This window comes from Alosa sapidissima, chromosome 4, assembly GCF_018492685.1.
Source record: "Alosa sapidissima isolate fAloSap1 chromosome 4, fAloSap1.pri, whole genome shotgun sequence".
Lineage (NCBI taxonomy): Eukaryota > Metazoa > Chordata > Actinopteri > Clupeiformes > Clupeidae > Alosa > Alosa sapidissima.
Window position 1 is genome coordinate 29,334,638 of NC_055960.1, and position 27,730 is coordinate 29,362,367.

At 44.2% G+C, this 27,730-nt stretch overlaps 4 protein-coding genes and 1 long non-coding RNA gene across 6 annotated transcripts; 3 read left to right on the forward strand and 2 right to left on the reverse strand.

Moving 5' to 3' along the window:
- Positions 1-60: 60 nt before the first annotated feature.
- On the reverse strand, positions 61-3,459 carry cdab (cytidine deaminase b). The gene is made up of 4 exons (XM_042088358.1): positions 2,952-3,459; positions 1,077-1,188; positions 722-779; positions 61-487 (listed from the first exon to the last, which is right to left on the reverse strand). Exons 1-4 carry the CDS (start codon positions 3,154-3,156, stop codon positions 347-349), a joined length of 516 nt encoding a protein of 171 aa, XP_041944292.1. The 5' UTR covers positions 3,157-3,459; the 3' UTR covers positions 61-346.
- A 930-nt stretch (positions 3,460-4,389) lies between these two features.
- On the forward strand, positions 4,390-6,948 carry LOC121706547. Its single transcript, XR_006031069.1, has 2 exons — positions 4,390-5,273; positions 5,911-6,948. It is a non-coding gene; the product is annotated as an uncharacterized LOC121706547 (long non-coding RNA).
- A 424-nt stretch (positions 6,949-7,372) lies between these two features.
- LOC121706521 (trypsin) lies at positions 7,373-13,095 on the reverse strand. Of its 2 annotated transcripts, none has more exons than XM_042088341.1 (6): positions 12,923-13,095; positions 11,997-12,067; positions 11,299-11,449; positions 10,140-10,281; positions 9,411-9,665; positions 7,373-8,245 (listed from the first exon to the last, which is right to left on the reverse strand). In XM_042088341.1, the coding sequence occupies exons 1-6, from the start codon at positions 12,979-12,981 to the stop codon at positions 8,087-8,089; spliced, it is 837 nt and encodes a 278-aa protein (XP_041944275.1). In that variant the 5' UTR covers positions 12,982-13,095; the 3' UTR covers positions 7,373-8,086. The 2 variants fall into 2 exon arrangements, with proteins under 2 accessions (XP_041944275.1, XP_041944276.1); XM_042088342.1 differs by lacking the exon at positions 12,923-13,095 and adding an exon at positions 11,745-11,874.
- Positions 13,096-16,482: 3,387 nt separating this feature from the next.
- On the forward strand, positions 16,483-21,919 carry LOC121707545 (trypsin-3-like). The gene is made up of 5 exons (XM_042090198.1): positions 16,483-16,540; positions 17,176-17,347; positions 18,392-18,533; positions 19,110-19,376; positions 20,371-21,919. Exons 1-5 carry the CDS (start codon positions 16,483-16,485, stop codon positions 20,539-20,541), a joined length of 810 nt encoding a protein of 269 aa, XP_041946132.1. The 3' UTR covers positions 20,542-21,919.
- A 577-nt stretch (positions 21,920-22,496) lies between these two features.
- On the forward strand, positions 22,497-25,050 carry camk2n1 (calcium/calmodulin dependent protein kinase II inhibitor 1). Its single transcript, XM_042088371.1, has 2 exons — positions 22,497-23,153; positions 23,871-25,050. The coding sequence occupies exons 1-2, from the start codon at positions 22,985-22,987 to the stop codon at positions 23,939-23,941; spliced, it is 240 nt and encodes a 79-aa protein (XP_041944305.1). The 5' UTR covers positions 22,497-22,984; the 3' UTR covers positions 23,942-25,050.
- The last annotated feature ends 2,680 nt before the right edge of the window (positions 25,051-27,730 follow it).

Below are 27,730 nucleotides of genomic sequence, written 5' to 3' on the forward strand. Positions count from 1 at the left end.
GCTATTTAGGATGATTCTGTGTATATTTGTAAATTGGCCATCATAAAGAATTTCAGAGAATTTACTACTACCTCAGTGGGTTTATTTCAGTATACAATCAATCTTAAATAGTCATATATACAATCAGACATATATTCTTTGGAATACACATATATCATATCATTACCTCCAAATATATACACATAGGCATAATTACATTGAAGACAGTGGCTCATGTGAATCACTCGGGAACATACGACTTCTCCATCATGTATCACAGCAGTTTTGTCATACTGACAAAGCACCAGTTGTCAAAAGTTCTTGTCCGGGATCTTTGGATTAGTAGTTGAAGTCTAGGTATCGTATGTTAGAACTCGTTGGGAATGTTGTGTAATTTCTTCATGTTGAGATCCTCGGGTCCAAAGGATCCTGGCAGTAGCTCATCGACAGTCATCTCCACATAGGTGCCATCAGGTTTGGACAGGTAGACGTCCCAACTGGCCCCAAACTAAAGGCGCAAATTGCATGAATGTTTTTTTACTTATTCATTCAAAGTGCAGCATACCGAAATCAATTTTACTAAATAAAAAAACATTGAAATTTGACACACAAAAAATATGTCTATGTAATACTGAATACACCTGACACCTTGGGGTGATTCAGTGCAGCATCGAGTATGTGAGCATAGCTAAGCTAACAGGTAATTTTACTGTCATTATGACATGAAGTGAAGTGAACTCACCTCTCTCATGAACTGTCTGCAGCCTCCGCACGGAGAGATGAACTGATCAGACAGGTCGCTGTCAGAAGATTAGAATCACACATTTATTTATTAAAGAAATAATGCTGTTTTTTTTATATCTTTATTATACCACTGTTGCATAATTACAATAGTTATGAAACATAACATAGTCTTTGGTTTTGGTCAAAAGTGTTTCTCATCTTCAAATCCTGTTATATATGACATTTTTATTTCATAATATTTTACAGGTAACCATGGATACTAGTGGACATTGTGTGATGTCCTGAGCGAGCTAAACACACACAGGCAGTCCGATCTAACAACAGCGTACCTGCTGTGAGAGAAAGATAATTACCTGGCAATGGCAATAGATTTGAAGTCCCTGTAGCCCTCCGAGACGGCTTTTGAGATGGCGTTCCTCTCTGCGCAGATGCCCAGGTTGTAGCAGGCGTTCTCCACATTACAGCCTGCAGAGGGCGACAAAACCCAGTTTTCTCAGCTGACACATTCTCTAAGACCCTCTCATCTTGCCTGCTGCATTGTGTCATGCTTTTTGAAACCCTGTTGTAGGCCTTGATTGCTATGATGCATATCCTGCTGTAGACATGCCCTTTGATTCAGCCATGGTACCAGATTTAGATTACGGTACAATACCATTGTTATTTGCTACAGTTTATGGTCAGAGTATGTGTGTATGCACAAACACTGAGCATATTTGCACAGTGATATTTGGTGTAGAGGCTGTTTCGCATTGCAGCGTGTGCTCACATGATTCAAGTGAGCACATCAAAGCCGGCGAGAGATGAGTATGACGGAGGTCTGTCCTCTTGAAGACTACCACTTACGTAAACCAAACCATAGGTGAAGCACTCCAGTGATAATATTTTGACTTTGTTACTTCGCCAAACTTAGAAATGGACTGTGAGCCAGACTTGTTATCATTAGTAAGCTATGGTCCTCATTACTTATTAACATTTTTCAAAGACACGTTATGCAAGATGTTATGTGTCAAGACTCTTCTTCTGTGATCTCTGGTTTCGTGAATAATTTACACACTGCTTTTTAGTTTTGGGATCCTCAACAAGTGTGAGCCAGACTTGTTATCATTAGTAAGCTATGGTCCTCATTACTTATTAACATTTTTCAAAGACACATTAAGCAAGATGTTATGTGTCAAGACTCTTCTTCTGTGATCTCTGGTTTTGTGAATAATTTACACACTGCTTTTTAGTTTTGGGATCCTCAACAAGTGTCTAAATACTCATCTCTTAACCTTTATCTAACTAATTAATTCCTCCAGAGTTTTGGTTGACATATTCTTTTAGTTATTATTATTATTCTGTTGAATGTTATTTAGTCTATTACTAATATTGGTATTTTTTCTATTTTTACGATCATTTTTACTATTTAGGCTATATGACTTTTAAGGTGCCATGTGTAATGTCTGCCAAAAAATCAATTCATACTCCACATTCCAAAAAAGATGGGGCAGTATACCTCCAGAAAGTGAGTTTGTCTACCCTAGAGTAACAACCGAGACACGTGCATTTGCAGTTTGGCTGGCGGTTATGTTACCCGCATACTGCCTCCCATGGCCGAAACTGGTATTATGACACTTGTCGGGCTGTGGCTAGTAATTTAGCATGCTAATTCAGGTTGATATCTCTTCAGCACTATACCTTGTCATTTTTTTAATGACATCATCACCCTTATTTCCTTCCATTCTTTTGATGCATGTAGCTCATTTTTTGGATATTTTTACCTCAATTCTTACACATGGCACCTTTAAACTGTTAATTTTACTGTTAATGTAATTGATGTCTTCATAAGTCACTTTGGATAAAAGTGTCTGCTAAGCACCATAAACATGTAAAGACAATACGACATGATAATGTGTTTTATAGTCTTTCTATGACCTATGAATAAAATTAATGGGTGGGTGTGTATTAACTGTTCAACTATATCCAAATATAGTATTGCCTATAGGCTACGTTTAAATTAATACCCAGCACATTGAAAATTGATGAAAAAGGGGAATTCCTACATTGTGTTACTGTGAGACTAGACATCAACATCCCATTGTGTTACTGTGAGACTAGACACCTCATTAACACCTGTACTGATTGTATTCTGTATAATCTGTTTTCTCATCTCTGCTTTCGCCTCTCATCTCCAGTTCTCTCATCTCCAATTCTCTCATCTCCGGTTCTCTCATATCCGGTTCTCTCACCTGTGAACACTTTCCCGTCGTGGGCCAGGAGGGCTGCCCCGACGCGGAACTTGCTGTAAGGGCAGTAGGCGAACTCCTTGGCCTCCAGAGACGCCCGGATCAATCCCACCACCCCCTCCTGCGTTCTTTGCCGCTCTGTGCACATCTGCGGTCCCGATCCGTGGCCGTTCACCATCTTCTCCTGTCGCAGCTGAAGGGTACTCATGCTTCCCTCCAGGTGTGTGTGTGTGTGTGTGTAAGGCTGGCTGGTTCTGTGTGTAAGTGTTTCTAAATAAGTTAGTCTTTCTCTGTCTTTGTATTCCGTGATTGGATTTAGGTGTTGCTCTGTGTTTGGGTGTCTGTGGCCCCTGTGTATATCTGTGTCGACGAAGTTCCTGTGTGTTTTTGTCAATAGAGTTGCATGTCTGTGTTATCTTGAATGTGTTGCCTTGTCTCTTTGTCTGCGTGTGTGTGCTCCTCTGATCTTCTGAGTATGTTTCTCTGTTTGTGGTCTCTCCCCCTTTACCTCATAACTTTGAATCTCTGTTCCCCCCCCATCAGGCGTGTACACTGGGAAGTAGCCAATCCCCGATGCTAGAACATTCCTCCCCACAGTCAGAGCAAATCATGTGGCAGTGTGTGTGTGTTTGTTTGTGTGTCTGTGTGTGTGTGTGTGTGTGTGTATGTGTGTGTCTGTTTGTGTGTGTATGTGTGTGTGTGTGTGTGTGTATGTGTGTATGTGAATGCTCACACCGGTGTGGTTGCATCACAGCGTGACTTTCCCGGAGATACTGTCTGTGTTTACTGTCCTATGTTCCGCAGCAGTGATTTCCTGTGTAAAGTTCACCTACAGGCACGGGGGGCATGTCTGATAGGGTGTCACTCCCGTGCGGGGCCAAGTTCACCTCCACAGGTCACGCACCCATGATAGTTTTCCCGCATCGGGGGCATTTCTGATAGGGTGTCGGTCCCATGCAACACACCCACACACACATGATAGTTTTCCCGCATCGGGGGGCATGTCTGATAGGGTGTTGATCCCATGGAGGACACACACACACACGATAGTTTTCCCGCATGTGAAACCCAGAGCTGATAAGCCAGCTGTGTTTATGGTGTTTATCATAGTTCTTCGGTAACATTAGATAATATTGGGAGTGAACCAAATACACAGTGCTGAGCAGTGTTGTGATCAGTGATGTGATTACTGCGCTCTAAAGAGAGATATAATAGAATAAATAATATATTATAAAAAAGAAGAAAGAAAGGGTCCCTGGGTCAAAAGTGTTTGTTACAATAAAACTACAGGGTGCTCATCACAAAATGGGCCTCTAAATTGTCAAAGAAAAATCTAAAGAATTGAGGCACTCCTCTGCAGAAATAAAAAGCCTTTATTGATCAGTGGCTACATGCCGACGCAGTTCGACTAATCAGCCTTCATCAGGGCATGTGAAACAAGCACAGGTGTGCACATTTAAATTGTGTGCGCACAGGTAGAGAGAGGTGAGAGTGGCCTGCAAAAAAGCAGGAAAGGTCTCTCTGCAAAACCGCACATACAAATAGTACTATTGACACATAAAATGAAAGACACAATAGATATACAGTACCTTCACTTTACATAATAAGTACATATTCACTTTTTTTAAGCCGATTTATCTCACTTAGATTTTGAATTTGAGGATTTTTTGCAGTGAGGATTATGAAGTCTCCATCATTTGGAAAGGACAACTTGGATTTTAAAAGTAAGTGGGAGGCCATTTTGAACAAGTGCTCTTTCGACTTGATTGTACTACTGATTGAGGAAAGCAAGAGGCAAAGAGCTGAATTACACCATAAAGGAGAGACAACAGAGAAGCTCCTCATCTGTGTGTTAATTGGGACAAAAAAGAACCTCCCCAGCTGTGCGTTAAATGAGACAACAGAGAACCTCCTCAGCTGTGCAGTAAATGCTCAAGAAATGGAGGAATGGGAGAGAATATTCAGTGCTGATGTTAACAAACGTGCTAAAGAGGTAGCCAAGGTTAAACACAGGACATTTCAGCGTGATGAACAGGACTACAGAGATGGTTCAGTCTACCCATGGACACAGAGGCTTCACGGCAGTTCCAAGCCGGGGCATGGATGCTCTTTCAGCCTTCCCAGCCGCGCCAGCACGAATGAGGATGTGAGCTCACAGGTCCCGTCCACAGATTTGGATTTTTTAGAAAAAGTGGACACAGGCAAGCCCCCAAAAAGAGGAAAACAAGGCGGGAAGACCGAAACACAGACAGGTCGCCAGGCTACCATTTTCTCCCACAGGCCCGTCACCGGACCCAGACCAAGAGATGGTGATCAATATATCAGGTACTGCCCTCTCTGATGATTGTCTATCAGTGATGTCAAAAGGCTTGTCTTTTGCCCCTACTAATCAGACAGATTATTTTCAAACTAAACCTGGACCTGTACAAGTTTTAACGTAATCTTCACTTGAAATATTGGTAGGCTGCTACAATTCTACAAGTAAGCTCCACAGGCAGTGATGACTGAACCAAGTGCCACTGAGCAGTATAGTCAGTTCACACCAAAGTTAACATTTTCCCCTTCGAATAATAACCCTTGTCTGACTGCTTGTACAAAGAAAGTGGCTCATGAAGTTCTGAAGCTCTTTAAGGGGAGGATGAACTGTCCAACCCAATTTGACCATTGGTGAGAGGAAGGTCATTTGATGGTTGCAAAGGCATGAAGACCTGGTCATTAGAACAGCTAAGAGTGCTGCAGTGGTTGTCAGGGGCAAACCACAATAATAAGAGGCATTGAAACAAATGAGCAACTCTTTTTATTATTGATCTCTTTCTGCTAATCCATTGGATCAGGTGAAAGCTGATCTTACTGTCATCTTGGACAATGCTGTACAGTACATAACAAACAGATTCTAATAAAATAGTCAGAGTTTTTGCTGCCTAACAACCCCAGTTTGTCTACTTGTTATATGCTACCTAAGATCCACAAGAATCTCATGCAGCCCCCTGGAAGACCCATTATCAGTGGAACAGGATCCATTACAGAACCATCCTCTCTCACCATGATGTTGCCAGCTTACATCCGTGACACCACGCATGTCCATATTAGAGGAAATAAGTAGAATTGACAATATCTGGTCACAATATAATCATTGTTATAATATGGCCTGCCAAAGCTCTTTTATTGATGTGTTTAGCCAAAAAAAAAATCACTTTAAAGGCTTTGCCAACTACAACACCACACATGTCTTTTATAGATTGGAGTGTGAATGTGAATGTTTCTATGTGGGACGAACTAGGCTTCATGATAGACTGGCAAAGCACAAGTACTCCATAAAAACCAGGGATCCTGACTATCCTATGGTACTACATTTTACAAGGCTGGTCACACTTATTTAAAAATCTTAACAGTGATCATTGAAATAATATCTAAGAATGAAAGAGGTGGGCACAGGCTTGAACGCCTTCACTAAAAAGAAACCTGGTGGATTGTTAAATTAAGGGCCACCACTTTTCTAGGCCTCAATGATGATGTGAACTTTCTGTTATGTCGCTGTCTGGTTGGACCAATGGATTATCATGTGAATGTGAATGCATATGCATTGTGTTTCTAATATGTAAGCATGTAAAGTGAATGTATATCTACTTTGTCTTTATTAATTAATTTAATAATATTAATTAATTAATTGTGAATATATAAGTATGTTTTGTGTGTCAATACTACTGTTTGTGTGTGCTATTTAGCTTAGTGACTTTTCCTGTTTTGTGCAGGCCTTAAAATGGGTGTCTATATAGTTGGCTATGTAATGGATTTCTTTGTGTGTTTTTAAATGAGTCTTGGTCGTGGAGTTTTGGAGGGGTGGGACTTAGGTCATGTGACCACTCTCACCTCTCTCTACCTGTGCTCACACAATTTAAATGTGCACACCTGTGCTTGTTTCACATGCCCTGATGTAGGCTAAATAGTCTAAATGAGTTGGCATGTAGCCACTGATCAATAAAGGCTTTTTATTTCTGTAGAGGAGTGCCTCAATTCTTTAGATTTTTCTTAAATAAAATATTACATATAATAATAATAATAATGATCCCATGTGATTGTTTTGCCATTGTTGAAGTTAGAGTAATTTGTGTTCTTGTCAGGGAGTGGCACGACACTGGAGGCCTACCTGACATTTTCCATCAAAGTCAAATTGCTCAATTTTGGACATTTTGCTTTTCCTCGTCCACGGGACATTGCTGTGATGATTTGGGAAATGATTAATCAATCTCTCCATGGATGTCTTGATGAACTCAACAGAAGTCATGTGTCCAGACAGTGAGATGAAGCAGGTTTATTGATTTAGTGATCAGTGTCATGTGAAGTCATTTTAATGGCTGTAGTGACTCAAGGTCACATTTCTTAGTTGTGTTGTGGTGGGCACTGTGTTTCCTCCGCACATAGGCATGGTCTGCAACTCTGGTGAAGGAAAGTTGATGTTGATGCCTGAGCTCAACAGCCAATCAAACGGCCCCCCTCTCCTCCGTTCTCCTGAAGAACCAGTGTGATTGGCTGGAACAGTGGATGACTCAGTATATTATGTGAGTGTTTACACGGAGCTGACAGCTATTTGCTGAATTTGACATACGATTAGATCATGAACTGTGCCTTTAATGTTGCGTCTCGGTGAGTGAAGGTCAGGTCTGTGTTTTGTCTCTGTTAGAGTTGCTCCATGTGCTCTCATGGAGAATGACCAGCTGCTCCAGCTGCCCCCAGGTTACCCAAACCCCTCTACAGCGCCCCCACTGTCAAGTCTGTCAACTGTGTTATGTAATGAACTCTTTTAACTCCCTCACCCCCAATACACACACATGCTCTTCAGACACACACACACACACACACACACACACACACACACGCACGCACTGTGACTATGACGAGCACTCATACTAGAAGGCTCCCTTCAACACACACTCATAAACACACACTGTGCCCTTAATGGGCGATCGCCCTGTGTCCCCCTACATACATACACACACACACACACACACACCGTGTTGGGAGGGGGGAAGCCAACAGGGATGAGTGCCCATCAGGGCACAGTGTGTGTGTGTGTGTGTGTGTGTGTGTGCTGCGTGCCTGGCCCGTGGGCCTGAGTCTCTGTGTGGACGCCGACGGCTCTAATCGGAGCTGTCGTTCTTGATGATCCAGTTGATCCAGCGCACGTAGTTGCGTACTTTAGTGTAGACGCCGGGGAAGTAGGGGTTGGCACAGCTGATGCCCCAGGAGACGATGCCCTCGAAGCGCCCGTTGCAGATGAGCGGACCGCCCGAATCACCCTGGCAACGCGGGGGGAGAAACAATACAATGTGACAATGCTGTTTGTTCAACTTAGGTACATACACACACACACACACACACATCCTCTGCACCCACCCCTCAGCAAAACAGTGACTTTCCAGGAACTTTGCTCGTTACAATAAAATTCCCCCAGATCAACACTGCAAGCTACAAGCTGTATTCCTCTGCTGCTTGAGTGCTTCAGTGAATCAGACGTTAGTTACTTCTGCCTGGCCCGTCGGACACGCGGTAATTATTTTATGAGCTCTATTTGCGAGCTCATTGATTTCCAGTTAGTGTGCGACCGCGCCGCTGAGAGAGCCGTCGTGATTGTCGGCCGCTGGCCTGTGGCTGTGGAATGCATCAGCGCGAGCAGCTAGCCGGCGGCGCGCGTAAACACGGCTCAGGCAGCCGCTCTGCTTGCTCCATAATCATGGCCGTTTCTGGTGCCCTTACCAATCCAGCTCATTAGTCTGATTGCTCCATCAGTGGCTGATTGCATCCAGAGCTGAGATATGAATCATAAAGGGAAGATCATTAAGGAGTCTGACAAAAAGAGCCGTGCTTTTAGTCACTGTGTCAAAACTGTGCATAGCACACTGCCTGCAAAATGGCTTTGTCAGAATGTGTTGTGTAATGTGTAAAGTAACAAAGGCTGTAATGGTTAATATTCTGTCTTTTGTCTTTTTTGGTTTTAATATTTATAAGAAGTGTCCTCTCTGAAGCTGTGATATTGTCTTTATTTTGGACTTTAGCTCTTTGGCACATGAAACATGGCTTCTGTTTGTTTCCATATGTACAATAATATGTTTACCATGCTTGGCTCAATCCCATGAGGACTGTGCCTTTCAGCACCCACATCACACACACACACACACACATACATACAGGCATTGACAGCTGTCACTGCTCATATCCACAGTTGCAACGTACACACACACACACACACACACACAGAATCTCAGCCAGGTATCACTCCCATGCTCATACAGCCAAACACACTCTGTGTTGTGTCCCTTGCACCCCCCGCCCCACACACACACACACAATCTGTATCACCAGGCAGGAGCCGGTGCCCCCTCCACCACCCCCCACCCCCGACCACTGTGTCTCACCTGGCAGGAGTCAGTGCCCCCTCACCCAACCCCCAACACTCTGTCTCACCTGGCAGGAGTCCTTGCCCCCAAAGCTTGTGCCTGCGCACAGCATGTTCTCCGATATCCTGAAGTAGTAGTAGTACTGGCAGTTGGGGATGGTGTTGACGTCCACAGCCCTGAGCACGGGCGACAGGTAGTAACTGTACACCTTGGTGACGCCCCAGCCGCTCACCGTGCACACAGTGCCAGGGAGCAGGGAGCTGTCCTCACTGGGCAACAGCGCCGGCTGGATGTTGGCATTGAGTTCCAAAGGGCGCTCCAGCTGGAGGGTACACACACACACACACACACATTATATACTGTATACTGTATTTTAAACATATAAACACACATATTTACACAGACACACACACACTCTGACATAGGTTTGTACATATACACATATAGTATGTATGTGTTGTGTCCGGGTGGAGCATGCATCTTACAAAACTCAATGAAAGAGGCAGAGGTGGAAATATGCTCTAAAACTTTATTTTACTAATGCATAACAGGTTGGCCTGAACAAAGAAGGGACGGAGCTTTGCCTTTTATATTTCCTCTATGACCCCTAGGACTCATGGGATCTGTAGTTTTTATACCCATACACAACTGTATGGTATGCACATCTAACATGTTCAGTGGCATGAAAATAGGCATGCGTAGGAATGTTTTTAACATTAAATAATTCAATCTGTCAAATAAAACCAGCTCAGGCTCCTCTGCCTCCCTGTTCCCTGGTGCCAGCCACACTGCTTACCTTAACCAGCATGATGTCGTTGTCAAACGTGCGGTAGTTGTAGCTGTAGTAGACAATGATCCTGGAGATGTTGGCCACCTGCTCAAAGCCCTCTTTAACCCCAAGGTTGTGCTCGCCAAGGACCACCTGGATCAGGTAGCTTCTGAGGGACACAGAGAGGAGGACAGGAGAGGAACACAGGGTCAGGGATGGGATAGGATGGGGAGTCCCTTTGTCCTGCGACCGGCTGCCACAGATGCTGTATACCCTCTAGAGACGAACAGCGGAACACATCACACACCACAGTGAACTGAACTGGACGCTGCTCTAGATAACGTGTCCAAGCCCGTCTCTGGGGAAGGCTGCTTTGTTTGTGGACATCACGCCTGAGAAAGGCCCTGAGAACACTCAGTGCTGTGTTGTCTGGCCAGCCAAACAACCTAGTCTGGCTGTGTCACCTACCTCCCCAGTAGGCTGGCTGGCAGAGTGACTGCCAACTCTCACACAATGGCAGCTGACACCAGCTTCACCTGCTAGCATTATCACCGTGGAGGCCTCTTTGGAGGTATTGGCTATTTATTGTCACCTTAGGTTTGCAGCTTGAATGTTATTCCTCATTTTGTAAGTCCCTTTGTAAAAGCATCTGCTGACTGAATAAATGTTTGTAAATTAGATGTGAAGTAGACACACCATACACTTGCTCCCCCTATAGGAAAGAATGAGGTGTTTCTTCAACCCCAACCTGTCAGACCAAGGAAATGTCCAGCCAATCAGAGCAATGACCTATCTGTCAATCATATGTCCTAGTCAAAGGCATATGCCAAAGCAAACACTTTGTTTTTGTTTTTTTTTGTGAATTTGTTGGTCTGAATTGTGGCCACCAATAGATATCTGACCTTGTCAGACAACTGGTTATCTGTTTCTTATGTTTTTGTTTTTTTGTATATGGTACATTTCTATTTTATTTTATTTTCATCTGGATCTGTGATTAGGAATAGCCTCTATAGTCTATAGGGTCCTCTTGTTTAAGCCGAACTTCACAGCTCATCACAGCTCCTTTGAAGACGCAGTAGATAAGGACTATACCTCTGCTGTCACATGCAAGGATCTACTGCAGCTGCTCAGAACCAGATCAAGCCCCTGATGTTTTCCATTACAGTTGTTATGTTGCAATACTCACGGCCTCCAGCAGTGGGCAGCAGAGACGACCCATTGTGGGTGTATAAGGGTTCCGCCGCAGTAGTGCTGGTTGTTGAACTGGATGGACACTTGGTACTTGATGGAGTACGGTGTTACCTCTTCGCCACCTATGATTCTCTGTGGACATGCACCTGAGAAGGGGGGGGAAGCACAGGTGAAAGGTCAGCTTCAATGTGCTTTAATGGCCCAGTAGCCAGTCTGTCCACCAAACAAATTAATCACAGAAAAACGCAACTTAAAAAACATCCCCATACCCATCAACACTCAACCTTCACAAAACTTCAGTATTCCACCTGTAACGTGTTAGTTTTCTTAAATCAGGTAAATTTTCTTGGCATTCAACAAAGGTTTTTTTTTTTTACCATTCCTATACGTAGATCTTTACAGCTGTATAACGTTGTCTTGTTTATTATAATTTCCCTTTACCTTGAAAAGTTAGCAGGATAAAACAGAGGAGGACAGTGCAGTGTCTGACTGGCATAGCTGAATACGCTTCTCCCATTGTTGCCTCTTCCTGTATCGTCTGATTCTTTCCACAAGCAAATGATCAGAACTACTGCACGAGTGAAACACATCAAAATCTCCTGTCATCTACTGTAGTCTACAGATAGCCTTTACATTTTAAGTAGAGTTTAAACAGAAAAGGTCTTATTCTCTTTTCGAAGGCTTCCTACCCACCAGTTGCATTTATATCCAGTACAAGCTTTCTTCTCTGGGTCTTCAGTGGCCAAGACGGAAAATGGGACAATCTGACAAAAAAAAAAACACAGCAAGTGAAGAACTTAAACAACTGAAAATATATGAAGAAATCCTTGCAAACATACAAGCACAGATGGCCCTGATTAAAGGCCTTTTTATTATTTTCAGAAGGTGGTCCCACCACAGAACTGCATAGTACATAGCTTAGGTATGATGGTAATTTTAATACCACAGATGAATGAAGACCTAGTCAGGCAATGAAAAAATCAGTTAAAAAACAATCAGTTTAAGTATCCTTCCAGGCTGTTGGGAGATGGTGTAGGTCACCCCTTCATATGTGGACCCGATTTAGACTCTGATGAGTGCCAACCTGACCTGATGATCATAAGTTGATTCCAATACTCTCAGGTGCTAGTTGCAACTGAAAATATATGTTGCATACTGTCGTTTTAACACAGTGACTACAGTCTCATCATACAGTAATGGCTGGGGCGTTTGTGGTTTGCCCTTGACATCTCTTTATGTAGATGTCAGATTCGACAAATGTTTTTTTTTTTGGGCATGGGCAACTTACAATCAAAGGTGTTGTTACAATCTGTACAAAAGGCAAATGTATTTTACACTCAGGAGGAGATTGGTATCCAATTCACATTCTCATTGTCACGGTGTCCCGTGGGGGTGAAGGGGCTCTTCACACCAAGAACAATTACTGTAAAAAAAACAGCATCGTTATAATTAATATGAACGACCACATCCACACTTAAATTCTAACGACAACAACATGAAGATGCTCATATCGTTATAGTTACAGTTCACTTTGAAGTTATCGTTCCTGGTGTGAACAGCCCCTTTGCCTCCTTGTCCTTACCCAGCAGCCTATAGCTGGAGCAGAGACTCATACTCACTCTGGACTGGAGATGCTTGGCACCCGACGGAAGACTGACTGAACCTCAGACCCTCTCATCAGCTGAACCCCACACACTCTCGTCGATTGAACCTCACAAACTCTCGTCAACTGAACCCCACACACTCTCGTCAACTGTGCCCCACACACTCTCGTCAACTGAACCCCACACACTCTCGTCGACTCATGCTCTGCCGTGCAAGAGACCCCCCTGTACCTTTTAAAGCCTCCTCCAGTCCTCCATTCCATTGTTGGGCCTGTGTGCGTATGTGTCTCTAAAACACCACCCGTGAGAAAAACAACTGTGGCCTGACCCAATATGTAACAAAAGCGTAGTTGTCCCCTTGGGCCTTCACTTCAGAGCTGCCCCTTTGATTTGTGCTTCACATTCATGATACACGAATTGGGAGGTGAAGATGACTCCTTTTCAGGCACAGAAAGAGTCTGCAGACAGGTGACTTGCCATATTGTACCTTGTGAATAGGATATTGTGTGTCCCTTCAGTAAAGTGAGAGGCATTTCGGCAGTTATCAGGACTACAATGGCATTGGAGCGCCACAGGTAGTGATTCCTCGTTCGCTCTCGCGACACCCTTGTATGTAAGGCCCTGGGAGAAGATATGTCCTTACGATTGGGGAACCACCCAAAGTTATATTTACGATGGGAACATTTGAGATGTTTTTTAGCAGGCACTTGAAGACACTCTGTCTCTCCTCAACCTGCTTTGTCTCACTCCGAGTAAGTTTCCATGCTGGGAGAAGATGGCCTTGGGTAAGGAGGCAGCCGGCCAAGCCTGATCAGGACAGGGTGGGGGAAGGTCCGCTCTACTCCAAGTGTCCATTTTGGGAATTGACTGTTCTGCGTTGGGAGTTACCTGTGCTCCTCTGAGGGGCGGGGCAGGCCAGATGTGGGCCAGATCTCGGCCAGGTCTGAGCTGCACCCTTTCCAGAGTCACCTGCTGCTCTGGCTGTGATGGCCAATTCCCCCTGCTGACCTGCCTGCCAACCTGCCTGCCGACCTGCCTGGTCAGATTTCTCAGCCAGTGATCTGATGAACCTACTGTCCCTCGTCCCTCTGTGTGATTCTCTCCTATTCTCCCAGAATAAAATGGACCGAATCCTTGCCCCCCCCATCTCTGTCTCTTGCTGTCTCTTTCTCTTACTCTCTCTCTTTCTTTCTGTCTCTCTTTTTCTCTCTCTCCCCCTCTCTCTGTCTCTATCCTTGAATGAAATAGACAGAGCCATTGTCTTCCTTCTCTTCCTCCTCTTCCTTCTCTCTCTCTCTCTCTCTCTCTCTCTCTCTCTCTCTGTCTCTATCCTTGAATGAAATGGACAGAGCCATTGTCTTCCTTCTCTTCCTCCTCTTCCTTCTCTCTCTCTCTCTCTCTCTCTTGCTTGCTCTCTCACACACACGCACCTTTACTGTCTTATTCCCTATCTCATTCTCTTTTCTCTCTATCCTGTCTTTCTCTCTTTCTTTCTCTCTGTTGCCCTACCTCAGGACTGTCTCTCCATTGTGCTTCTCTCTCCTCAGGGACAATGGCACCATCTTAACAGGATGCGTCTCCCAATCAGACTGTGTTTGTATGTGTTTTGTATGTGTATGTGTGTGTGCGTGCGTGTGTGTGTGTGTGCGTGCGTACGTTTGGGCGTGCGACGTGCATGTGTGTTAACGCATGTTTGATAGTGTGTTTGTGTGCATTTGTGTGTGTGTGTGTGGGGGGGGGGGGGGGGGGGGTAGCTGTTGCTGCTGACAGAACAATTACAGTAGCCCGGTGTGCTCTGGTGCACGTGGATGGACAGGCTAGCACACATGTGAGCCCAGCCAGGAGAATCCACTCCCCTGAGACATGTACACATGACTGTGTGTGTGTGCGTGTGTGTGATGATGATCAGCAAGAAGTGTTATATACTGGCCTATGCTAACATACACTATGGTAGCCTAACCTACACTAGTGTCGTATGGTAGCCAGCGTGCACACTGCTCCTCAGAAAGACAACTTAAAGGTGTGGTCTCCCATTCATTTGTAATGAAATTGGCTGTTGAGCTCAGATATCAACAACCTTTCACCAGAGTCATGAACTGGACCTTTAATAATTCATTAGTGTATCTGTCTGAATCTAGGCAGTCCAGTGAGGCTATGCTCACACGGCACTTGGAACACTTTAAAGCAGTGTTTCTCAAACTTTTTCAGACCAAGGACCACTTAACCAATATAAAAAACTCACAGACTACCTAGATAAAAAAACAGTAGACCCACTTCAACAGCTGAGAGAAAGTGGAATAGAACATTATGTCCAATATTCCAATTTGTGGTTTAATGTTCTGCATTATGTCCAATATTCCAATATGTGGTTTAATGTTCTGCATTTCTCATTAGTGGGTCACTTTGACACTAAAAGTATTATTCTATGTAATAACTGTATGATATCTGTACTGTCCCTGTGTATATCTGTGTGTAACTGTATTTAGAGATAAGCGGGAATATTATGACTTTGCAGTGTTTCACTGCACTGCATGGCTGCATCAGTAGCTATATCTGCTCCGGATTGCCAGGTTGCACTAATCAGAGTCTGATTTAGTGTAGTCCATATGATATGGGATGACCAACGCCATCTCCCGTCAGCCTGGAAGGATACTTAAACCCTAACTATTTCCTTGCCTAGTTAGAGCAGCTGATGGATCTTTAGGTGAAGTCATGCTGTCTCTCCCTTGATGCGCATCATTGTAAGTAACTCGGTTTCTGATTTTTCATACTATTGGTCTGACTGGGTCTATTCATCTGTGGTATCAAAATTACCATCACAGTATATTACATAATAGGCCTACTCACTGAACCACCTTGCTTATTGTTTTTGCACCTTGCTTTTTACGTCAGATGATTCATATGATTTAAACTGACGTAGGCAGTGTTGCAGAACTGTTTGGAATTACATACAAGTTGATTCAATATTGCAAAAAACTCATCTGTAATATTTTTACCACATCTGCTCGCGGGCCACTTGGGATAGATTGCAGACCACCAGTGGTCCCCGGACCACACTTTGAGAAACACTGCTTTCTCACTGCTTTAAAGGATGCCAATCGTTTCATTGGACTCCTCCAGCCGTGTCTGTGTCTCTACACGCCCAGTGTAATGACGGATGGGCGGAGGTGGACAGTAAACGTTGTTATGCACTGAGTTTCATGCAGGGCATTAACAAAGAGCTGTTTGAAAACCAGAAGGTCAGAGAGGAGGAGGAAAGGGTTAGAGAGAAAGTGTGTGTGTGTGTGTGTGTGTGTGTGTGTGTGTGTGTGTGTGTGTGTAGAGGACATCAGGGAGTGATGAAAATGTGTCCTATCTGTCGTTGGCCTCCGTAGCCATGGCAGCTGCCTGGCACAGGGTGAGAGAAACCTGAGGCAGGTGATATCACCTGCTGATGGGAAGTTCTACCTGCACCAGGTGTGAGGGTAGGGCTGGGCATGCTGCGCCGTGTGCCAGTGCAGGTGGGCATCGGTCTCACTCTCAGGTGAGCATCTCCATCTCCGTCTCTCTCCAGCGGGTGTGTGTGTGTGTGTGCCATGGCAGGCCTGGGTTGCTGGAGCTGGCTGTGCCTGCAGCTCCTGGTGCTAATTAGGTGTAAGTATTTCCTCTTACTAACACCTCTTATAAGCTGACATCAGGTAAAATCGATTAGAAACCGCGAGTATTCCCTATTTGTCAGTGAATATTTATTAATTAATTTATTTATATATTTTTGTTGTAACAAAAATTATTAATCATGTATTTTTGACTATAAATGGTTTATGTTGTGGGTTCCCAAATATACTCAAGTATTGCATAAATATAGGTTTGATAAATGATAAATGAATGGTGATAAATTAATGGATCTATATGTATGAATCTATGTGTGTGAATATGTGATGTATATAGCAAGTTGCTCCTATTCAGCAAGCTAAAGTAAGGATTGATTTGGCTTTGCATTGAGAGCTTATCACTACATGTTTGACATGTCCTGGTGAGATGTGGACAGAGAGCACGGTCAGGTTTCGCCAGCTTTATTGATCTTATGCCTAATTCATGTGCCATTGTATGTTACTGAAAAAGAATATTATCATATCTCATGTGCATCCTTTATTCATGTCTCAGCCAGTGTGTTGACATGGGTGTTAATGAATGCAAACTGTATTTATCTCTAAGTCTATGTAGTACTGAACACTCAGTTTGTCCAGTAGGATGACTGCATAGCTTTTGCGTCTCCTTGACCCCTGCAGGTGAGGGAGTCGAGCAGGAGGAGCGTGGTGTCCGGATCGTCGGTGGGCACCCGCTGTCGCCAAACACCGTCAAGTACATCGTCTCCCTGCAGAGCACCAAGAGGCAGCACTTCTGTGGGGGGTCGCTGGTGCACACGCGCTGGGTGCTCACAGCAGCACACTGCAACATCGGGTGAGCGCTTCACTCACGGCAAGTTCCAGGGTCTTACAGAGCAGATTTGGCCCTTAACTGGCCCTGGTCTGGCCCTGGTCCATATCTGATTTGCTACAGAGATGGCCTAAACCAGAATACGAACCACCAGAATGCGTTGCTTAGTAACATAGGCTGAGATGGCCATTACGTTGCTTACCAACATAGGCTGAGATGGCCATTGCAATGCTTAGTATAGGCTGAGATGGCCATTGTGATGCTTAAACAGAACAGAAGGTTATAAAGGGTACCTTTATGGCACCTTTTAGAAAACTTTGGACTGTCAGACTTTGAGTTGTGATCTGTTGTGCAATATTCCTTTTCATCTTCAGAAAAGTCTTCATTTGTACTACATTTACCATCTAGAACCTTTAAAAGAACGCATAAAGAATGCTTCAGGGTTCTAGATTGTTCATTTTTCGTTTTCCCCTCTGTGAGTGTCATTCTGAGCCGGAGTGACAGACGACCCGGTCGACCTTGACTTGTCACCACTGTGCTTGTTTATCACGGAGGAGCGTGTCACCCTGTCAGGTTAGGTGTCCTAAAAGAGGCAGACACGGGGCCTGGACCCCGTCAAAGCCCCTCTCAGCCCTCGTAAAGAGGGCTTTGTGTCTCTGGACGCTCCGAAATAGAAACCCGGAATGAGTGTGTGAAGAGGACACTCAGGGGGTTGGGTAATACATGCATGCCAACTGAAGCAACATTGCTTAGAATACAGGCACATCGTAAGTGAAAGTACAGCAATAGAATTTTAAAAGCAAATTAATTCATTCAACTGGAATGTATTATATTCATACAACGAGTCCCGTTAAAATGTTTTGAATACACCATATTCAATTCAGTTCAGTTTTATGAGTGTAGTGCCTGAACATATGAATATGTCTCAATATGAGGACCCTAGTTGGCATGCATGTCTTACACAAGATGTCTCCTTTAGAAACACTAACTTCTTCTCTCTCTTTCTCTCTCTTTCTTTCTCTCTCTCTCTCTCTCCCTCTCTCTCACTCTCTCTCTCCTTGTGGTCAGGGTGGAGAACATGTTGGTTGTGGCGGGGGAGCACTTCCTGGATTTGGCAGACGGTACGGAACAGTACTTCAAACCACAGCGCCTCATACCACATCCATCCTATGACCAGTTCACCAAAAACGCCGACATCATGCTCATTAAGGTACCCATACTACATCCATCTCACACAAAAAAACGCCGACATCATGCTCATCAAGGTACCCATACTACATCCATCTCACACAAAAAATGCCGACATCCTGCTCATCAAGGTACCCATACTACATCCATCTCACACAAAAAAACGGCGACATCATGCTCATCAAGGTGCCCATACTACATCCATCTCACACAAAAAAACGCCGACATCATGCTCATCAAGGTACCCATACTACATCCATCTCACACAAAAAATGCCGACATCCTGCTCATCAAGGTACCCATACTACATCCATCTCACACAAAAAAACGCCGACATCATGCTCATCAAGGTACCCATACTACATCCATCTCACACAAAAAAACGCCGACATCATGCTTATCAAGGTGCCATTACTACGTCAATCTCACACAAATGGCAAGGACAACACAGGAGGTCAACACAGTTTAGGTTTTGCTCCATCTCAGCGTGTGTGTGTGTGTGTGTGTGTGTGTGTGTGTGTGTGTGTGTGTGTGTGTGTGTGGGTGTGTGTGGGGGTGTGTGTTTGTGTGTGCGTGTGTGTCTGAACATATTTTCTAGCTGGGCAAGCCTGCGTTGCTGAACAATTTTGTGTCCCTGGTCCCACTGCCCCGTCAGGACGAGGGGGTGTTGGAGGGGCGCATGTGCCAGGTGTCGGGGTGGGGGTACACTAGTCACAAGAGTGGGCACCTCTCCCCCACCCTGCACAGCGCCACCCTGCCCGCCATCTCCATCGCCCGCTGCAACAGCAGCCAGTCCTTCAGTGGCAACATCACCAGCAGCATGATGTGCGCTGGGTACCACACCGGGGGCAGAGACGCCTGCGAGGTACTTCACTGAGAGTGTGTGTGTGTGTGTGTGGTTGAAAGGCTACTCTGTGTAGGAGATGTGGTGAATAAACTTGCCTTATACCTGTCTCTGTGTAGGAGATGTGGTGAATAAACTTGCCTTATACTGTACCTGTCTCTGTGTAGGAGATGTGGTGAATAAACTTGCCTTATACCTGTCTCTGTGTAGGAGATGTGGTGAATAAACTTGCCTTATACCTGTCTGGGTGAGAAGATTGAAGAATAAGACAACTAGATTACATCACAAACCTGGCTCTGCCATCCTGTTGTGTGCGTGTGTGTGTGTGTATGTGTGTGTGTGTGTGTGTGTTTACCTGTACTGCTGCACTGTTTGTGTGTATGTGGGGTGGGTGGGTGTGTGGGTTGGGGGGGGGGGCATCATTCCATTTAAATGGGGGGCTTCAGGGACAGAGGGGAACTCTAGGGAGGGGAAAAAGTAGAAGAACTCTGTCGAGGAGGTTTCCTCTGGGGGTGCAGGACTGGAGGACTGGGAGGGATGGTAGGGGGGACTGCACAGCTGGGAACAGCAGGCACTGCAGGGGGACCGGCTGAGGCCTGTTTGTCAAAACAATTTTTTTTCTTTTTCATCAAACATCAAAACAGGTACGCAGTAGTTATAGCCATATACTGTACCAATAACTGTGTACTTGTTGTATGGGTGCACAGTTATAACAACTGTTAGAGGGATCTCATAGGGGCACAATTATATCAGCTTGTTTCAAGAGATTAATTAGAGGGAACAGATTGATTTGAGAGGGAAAACAGATTGAGAGAGAGGTATTTTATTTTGTTGAAACTATGATCAAAGTAGAACCAAGCCACTGGGTAATTTATTCCAAAAATGAAAACTTTGTGCAAATAATAAATTGTGCAATATAATTACAATTATACAATTGTTTACCTGCTGCTAACCTGTGTGCTGGTGTGTGTTGACGTGGCAACCACCAAATTGGTGTTGTTCTTCTGGTTGCCAGGGTGATTCTGGCGGCCCACTGGTGTGTGAGGGGCGACTCCATGGTGTTGTCTCCTGGGGCAACGGCTGCGGCGACGCCAAGTTTCCAGGAGTGTACACATCCGTGGCAAAGTTCCGCCGGTGGATCGACCGGACCGTCTACAGTTCCTTCTCACGTTGCTTTAAGTATTGACCACACACAGTGTCCATCTTATCCTTTGTTCAGTCAAAAAGTACCTATTCATTTTTATGTCTATGAGAGACATTGTGACAATTGTTACATTGATTTGTCTCTATAAACTTTGTCTGTTTTTTAATCATTTAGAGGTAATCATCTGTGTGATATTTAATGTTGCAATTCTAAGGGCCAAAGCCTGTCTGAGGAGAGAGAATGTGGTTCGGCTCTGGCTTTTGGAGTTTTATTATGGAATATGCTCATGTCTTAAATATTTCTAATGGTGCTGGAGAATCTTTATGGAATTAATGGAAAATGATTTGAGGCATAAATAGATGGAATGTTTTAAGTCAACATCAACACAGGAAATAATGCAGTGGGACAGGACTGAAATAGATAAATTAATTCATAACACACACACACACACGTGTACATTCTTGTGCACACACTTTCACACACGTGTAGCCTACATACTTGTGCACACACACATACCTACACATTGCAATCTAGACTACAGCTTAGTGTTTAACTTTGCTCTGTAAGATCTGATGGCCTTAATGTCCACCTGTGAGCTTGTCATAGATCCTCGTTAGGTCCAGTGGGACTAGGTGTGTCCCAGCTTCTGGCCTCGGTGCAGACTATCTCTGGTTTCAGAGACTTTCCTCAATGCCACCTGTAAACCGATAGCAGCGTCATAGACCTGAACTACATTTACTGCAGATTCACACTAACCTATTCCTGTCTATAGGCCTACCTTTCATAACGTTTCATAACAGCTTTTTAATCCACTCATGTCCCCCTAAAGAGGTGGTTTCAGAGCCGAGCTTTAAAACATCACAACAATGGGACCCCTCCCCATCTGAAAAGCTAATGTTACCACCAGCGGACATCTTAAAGGGATTTGATTGCAATGTTTAGGGTGTTACGCGTGACAAATGGCGTGACAACGTCAAAGTAACACCTAAACAGAAGCAGTCGTCTATTCCCAAAGGAATTTTTCAGTATTGTTTTCAGAATGTATGAAACTTTTATATATTAGAGTTATTGTGCTATTGCAGCTTTGTGGATTTAAGAGTGCATATGGTGTGTTTGACATTTAGAGGAAGGCGCACAAAAGATGGATTATTTTGATTAGTGAGCATCACAAAGGCAGCCACAAAGTCTGATGCTATTGTGTATTGCATTAATCTGTCACCCATGTCATGGACACGGCCACAGAGTTGTATTCAGAAGTACTGAATTAAATCTCGAAACACCGCCCCCTGTCGTTGATAGTCTGCAGTCGCAAGCATATCGAACATCAAATGGGAATTTCCCACATTGTAATTCTGGTCATTTTCGTGAGTGTATAGTCTATGTGGGCAAGTCGTGAATAATGAATTTATTAAATAAATAAACCCAGAGATCGAATCTTTTTGTCCTGTCTTGAAACCCAATTCTCTAATTAGGCTTGTAGCTCTCAGTGATGCCAATGACAATCTATGCTCATTAAAGTTCCTTCACCAATATTTTGAATTCATTTAAATATTGAGACCAAACTCCCAGACAGCATGAATTAGGCCTATTGTGGTGATTTGTGTGTAGTCTATCAGTCCATTTATTGAATTTAATTGACTGCAGTTTTTATAAGGTGTGAATTAATGTTACATGTTACATTGTAACAATTAGGGTGTCTAATCCAACCCCCTTTTCTGCAGTTATTCTGATTTAGACATCCCCGGAAAAAAACCCTTGCCCACCTAGACTGCTCCACAGTAAAATAGCATGATGACACCTGAAAGTAAAACCAAAAAAGCTACAAAACGTCTGTGTAGTCTTCAATTGCAGTTTGAGTGTGTTTTTCCAGCTTGACGACATCTGTTGCAATAAAGCATTTTAAAAGACCAAATGCCGCATTTCCCCAATGTCGTAGTTTTGTTCGCCCATATCTTCACAGTCCTTAACTGTACACATAAACAGACACGGTACTGCCAGTGCAAATGTTAAGTTTTCAGTGGATAGGTATTCTCGCCATTTGTAATTTGTTTGCCTGCACCAGGAAGATCCCGGCACAGTGACGCGCTTTCTCCATCGGGTCTCGTAGGGATCCGTGTTTTGCATCGCTCTCCGATTTGCATTTCTTTCTCAGATTTTCCGTGCTACGTTCCAGCCGCCCAAACCTGCGCGCATACCTCCGCAATTGTATGCCTTCCAATTTCCCAAGTTGCACGTTTGGAAACCACTGGAAAATTTGAATATTGTTTCTATGCGAAGCCAGTGGAGTGGAGAGGGGAAATTCGGAAATTCGCATCCACTTGCTGTTAGACTACACGTGCCTAGAGAGGTAGGCAAAATATCACTGGGGTTGAGGACGACAGTGTGGGAAATTTGCCGTTTTTCCATATCGGATTTAAGGATATTTTCTGTGTAAGCAGTCTCATTTGGCTTAAGCGTCGGTTGAGTTAAGACGTTTAGGCTAGATATGTCGGAAGTGCTACCATACAACGAAGATAAAATGACTGCTTATGGGAACGAAGGGGATGAAGACCACCTTTCCTTCACCTGTCGCCTACAAGATACCAATAACTTCTTCAGTGGTTCACAAAATAAGCGACCACCAAAGCTTGGGCAGATTGGGCGAAGCAAAAGAGGTAATTGTCAAATTATTATTCGATGTAAGACCAAACAGTGCACAATTCTATCTTTGCCTCGGTGTTGAATCGTTGAACATACATTGAGATGTGGATGGAATGATGAACGACAAAGGAAATCATATTGTGCGTAATGGATGCCGTTTAAATGCGGTGGTGTTTTTCTTTGCCGTTTTATCTGTGTGTAGCTATTCTTCCATGCGCAGTGAACAAGCCAAGCCACGACAGCATTATATTTACAATTATTTATGTTTTTCGTCAAAGAAATTGTGCCTTATCTGTTTTTATGTAATGTGAAGTGTTCTGCAGCAGTATATTTAGCCTTATTGAATAACGATTTTATATTGACACTAAATGCCATTTTTAGTTCTGAAAGTAAAGAATGGTGGTTCATGCATGTATACATCTGTGTGCGTGTATGTGTGTGTGTGTATGTGTATATATATATATATATATATATATATATATATATATTCCTCTCCTTCCCTTCCTCTCTGTCTGTGTGTGTGCGTTTGTGTGTACAGTGTACATGCAAGCCCCTGTGATCAGTGCATGTCTTCTCCAGTGCATCTCATGATACGCAAGAATTACCTGAATGTTAACAGGATGGAAATCGTTTAAGACAGCCCATCAGTCAATGTTAATGTGCCATTGCCTGATGTCATGACCGAGCCTGAGCGCAGGACTCACTAATCCATTCCCTCTCTTCATTGGCAGTCATTGAAGATGACACGGATGCTGAAGGGGCGATGGAGAAACCGACAGAGAAATCCAACTCGGGAGTGTAGAGAAGAAACACCCCACGATGGCACCCAAAGACTCGTTTTGTATATTTAGCATTGATGGTTTCTACCCAAAGACAGTGTAAGACAAAAGCACCCTTTTTCCCCCTCCAAGGCAGCAAGCGCTGAGCGTAACCTTTCGACATCTCGCCATCATCGCCACCGAAAAGTCTGTCCACTGGACTCGTGTCCAGTGAGGCAGCAAGCAAGCACACTGATCCGCAGACCAGGGGAGTCTGCACATGTGCATGATGGAGATCTATGTTTTTAAAACAAAAAAGCACTCACACACACACACACACACACACACACAATTTTATTTTTCTCTCACATGGAATCTGAAGCAATGACAACGGAGTGTTTCCTTGGTTTTAGAGAGAGAGAGAGTGCAATAGTTTATACCTTTTTTGAGGTTTAAGAGTGTGTGTGTGTGCATTTCTACACCAAATCAGCACGTTGGCCTCAAACTGTGGTTTGGTGTACAAATCCTGAGGACGAGCGGGCAGAGGCAATCTCTGATTCTGATAGCAATCGTGACTTTCTTCCACAGATGGATGTAAAATGATCACTTAGAGGAGAGATATTTATTAAATCTTTGGATAATGTTTTTCAGTGTTTTAAGTCTGAGCAACTGTTTTGTAGGAACAGGATAACAAAGATTATGTTCTGTTATTTGTTTTATTTTGTTTTTTCTTTTGTAATGTACTGAATTTTGATGTTGCTTGACAGTTTTAAAACCATCAGCTCCCAATGTCTTTTGCAGCAGGTTATTTTATACATAACACATATTTATAAGCTTGTCAGGGTCATCTGGAATGTTAAAGGTCATTATGATGAATACTAATAATCTAGAGAAACTATTTCTATTGTGTAAAGTAATATTGTAGGTGTGCCAAATTTACAGCAGCGTCATGTTTCTCCTGTGCTCTTGGCACAAGTCCATGTTCCTTTGCTCATGTTTACAGGGCTGTTTCATATTGGTGGTTTAAACCCCCTCCTTCCCATGCATGGCAAACCTAAAGACCTCGAGACCCTTCTTAATATAAACAATGTTGTAGCCGTTTCACATGCATTTCTACCGTAGCATCTGTAATAAAGATTTTTGGAAACCTGGAGCCTTGGAGCGAGGCATTTCTTTGGTCAACGGCTGGGTAGCTGTGTGTCAGACCCTGGCCCCGTGTTTGTGTTGTGTTGTGTGTGCGCTGTTTGCACTGCCCAGAGACATGACATTTGCAATGCTGCCTCGCTGTTTAAATCATTCATCATCTGGGAGGAGCCTTTTGTCAGTGTACAGCATTTTTAAACTGTCTCTGCCCAGATCTCTAACACATACATGCACACACACACACATGCATACACACACACGAACACGCATGTGTGCACTCGCAACTCACACACACACACCAATGTATATGAAAAAGCAGGCCATACCATGCCATGCCCAGCTGAATGCCATCTGCAAACATGTGTACAGAATGGAGATGGGCTTTGGCACGAGTTTGCCAATCCCAGCTCCGCTCTCGCAGTCAGAAGAAGCAGCGCTGGCTGGCTTGCTTGCTCGCTCGGGTTTGATACCATGGCAACGGATGCACCTAGCATGCAGTCAGAGAGAGAGAGAGAGGATAGTCTGAGCAGTCTTCAGTGCAGAACTGTTCGAGACGATCGGAATCTTTCAAGGAATGTGCCCAGACGCCTTGCTGATGCAGAGTCAGGCTGGACTTTGTTTCCTTGTGTGTGTGGTCCGGTCCTTTCCTTGTGATGCTGCATTTCTGAGTCTTTCATGTGTTAATCACACACCTTTGAATGGGATGCTTTGTGATGCATACCCCAGTAGATCATTGATAATCATTGATGTGATTTGTATGCAACTCTCGAAGTCTAATCCTAAAAATCATAACAGTTGTTATTTCTAACAATGGTCAGTATAAATACATTAGTCTTTGGGAATGGCATTCTATAAGGGTTGATTCTGTGTTGATATCCCACAAAGACTACACAGATGCATTGTGGTGGCTATTTCTAGTTACTTCTGTACATTAGCATAATGTTTATTGAGTCTGAAAATGGAAGGAGGCCAGCATTTGCATGCTCTTATTTTAGAAGCAACAAACTTCAGTCAGCAAGTGTTTACATCCACACTGAAATTACTGCCATGCTCTCGAGTCAGGCGCTAAGTAGACCTAATTAATTACCCTCTCATTGCAGTCTGGACTGAGCAGGCTTTACACTAACAGTAGCATTTAACAGTTACTATAGGGTCTCTATGAAGTGAGATGGCTTCACTAAGACTTATTCACTTAACCTGTGTATTTTATGTTTACTTGAAAAATAAGTATTATGTAATAAAGTATTTGAATAAGCCTTTTTGACACACAAGGCACGTAACGCCATCAATCATGCAAGAATATCGATCCAAATTTCTAATCAATTTCAAATGATTGAATAGTGATTTCACACCGTGGCAAAGTGAGACTTAACAATGAGATGTATTGCAGTCAGGGACGTTTTTAAGCAGGCTCTTGTAAAAGCCAGACAGACTGGAGGGGTGGGGGGATTCTGGCAGTAAAAGGGCTCTCCTGTCCTGTCCTGTCCTGTGCACTCCAATGAGAGTGGCCCTTGTGAGGCCGAACCCATAAAGGACTAAAGGCACGAGTGCAGAGAGAGAGAGGCCCAGAGGAGATGCCTTGTGTCGGCCGAGGCTATCGGAGGGGTTACGTAAGCGGTGGCTTTGGTGGAGGTTTGCGAGGGCAGCACGAGGTCATTCTGACGTGAGTCTGGGTGGGGTGGGGGGTATTCTCACTCTCTCTCACATACACACACACACACTGCTCCTGCATGGCCACACGCAGGAGCTGCAGAGGGAAATGAGTGTGAGTATGTGTGTGTGTGGAGGGGAGGGGAGGGGAGGGGGGGGGGGGGGGCACTGACAGGAATAGCGCTGAGTGTTGGTATAACCCAGGCAACCGTGGGGGAAACCACGAGTCACCGCTGGGTTGGCACAGGGGGATGAGGCAACACAGAGACATATAAATGCCCCTGTGGGGAATTCTGTTGCCCTCCCCGCGGCCTCCTCCCCCCCGGCAGTGGGCTCATCCACTCTGCAGGTCTCCTGTGAAATCCCCCTTTGTCCACCGACAACCCCCCCCCCCCACACACACACACACACCCTCCCCTGACATGACGACCTCCTACAGAGACACAACCTGATGCTGCTCCAACACTGCACTCATGGAAAGTTGTAGTGTGATGTTATTGCACTCATGTTGGCTGCAATATATTTTTCCTATTATACACTACCAAAAGCGGTGACCTTTGCTAAGGTCATGCTTCTGAGCAGTCAAAACAAATAATCGTGAGGAGGATATTCAGGTTACAAGTTCCTATTATCGCCTATAACAACTACCCTCAATATACCACTCTGGACAACAACATCCTTCTGTTGTCCCTAGCATTTGCAGATTCATTGCTCATGTCCATAGAAACTCCTAGATTCCACACTGCCACACAGAAACCAACAGAAAAAAAAAGATGGTAATGGCAGTGAGCAAGAGTGTGAGAGTCATTGTTGGCTGAGCTGTTGCACGGTGTGGCACACTGCTTGTTGTTTTCACAGCGCTCCCTGTTAGCACACAACGAGGCATTGCTCAATATGTGCACCATGCACACAACAGAGACATGCTGTTGGCTGGCTGGACTGTTGCCATAGTAACCATTACAGGTTTTTGCTCTCTTGGCTGCTGCAAAGTCGTCGGGGGGAAAGAGATGAGAGAGAGTGAGGAAGAGAGAGAGAGAGTG

What these genes read in the sequence shown, in the direction of transcription:
- cdab (XM_042088358.1), bottom strand. Translation starts at nt 3,156, where the DNA reads ATGAGTACCCTTCAGCTGCGACAGGAGAAGATGGTGAACGGCCACGGA. An exon ending in CGACGGGAAAGTGTTCACAG is followed by an intron (nt 1,189 to 2,951) that starts GTGAGAGAACCG and finishes CGCCCTCTGCAG; the next exon opens with GCTGTAATGTGGAGAACGCC. An exon ending in GCAGACAGTTCATGAGAGAG is followed by an intron (nt 488 to 721) that starts GTGAGTTCACTT and finishes TTGCGCCTTTAG; the next exon opens with TTTGGGGCCAGTTGGGACGT.
- LOC121706521 (XM_042088341.1), bottom strand. Translation starts at nt 12,981, where the DNA reads ATGAGAGGGTCTGAGGTTCAGTCAGTCTTCCGTCGGGTGCCAAGCATC. An exon ending in GCTGCCCACTGCTGGAGGCC is followed by an intron (nt 10,282 to 11,298) that starts GTGAGTATTGCA and finishes TGTGTCCCTCAG; the next exon opens with AAGCTACCTGATCCAGGTGG. An exon ending in GGGGCAAGGACTCCTGCCAG is followed by an intron (nt 8,246 to 9,410) that starts GTGAGACAGAGT and finishes CCGCGTTGCCAG; the next exon opens with GGTGATTCGGGCGGTCCGCT.
- LOC121707545 (XM_042090198.1), top strand. Translation starts at nt 16,483, where the DNA reads ATGGCAGGCCTGGGTTGCTGGAGCTGGCTGTGCCTGCAGCTCCTGGTG. An exon ending in GCAGCACACTGCAACATCGG is followed by an intron (nt 17,348 to 18,391) that starts GTGAGCGCTTCA and finishes CCTTGTGGTCAG; the next exon opens with GGTGGAGAACATGTTGGTTG. An exon ending in GGGGCAGAGACGCCTGCGAG is followed by an intron (nt 19,377 to 20,370) that starts GTACTTCACTGA and finishes TCTGGTTGCCAG; the next exon opens with GGTGATTCTGGCGGCCCACT.
- camk2n1 (XM_042088371.1), top strand. Translation starts at nt 22,985, where the DNA reads ATGTCGGAAGTGCTACCATACAACGAAGATAAAATGACTGCTTATGGG. An exon ending in GATTGGGCGAAGCAAAAGAG is followed by an intron (nt 23,154 to 23,870) that starts GTAATTGTCAAA and finishes CTTCATTGGCAG; the next exon opens with TCATTGAAGATGACACGGAT.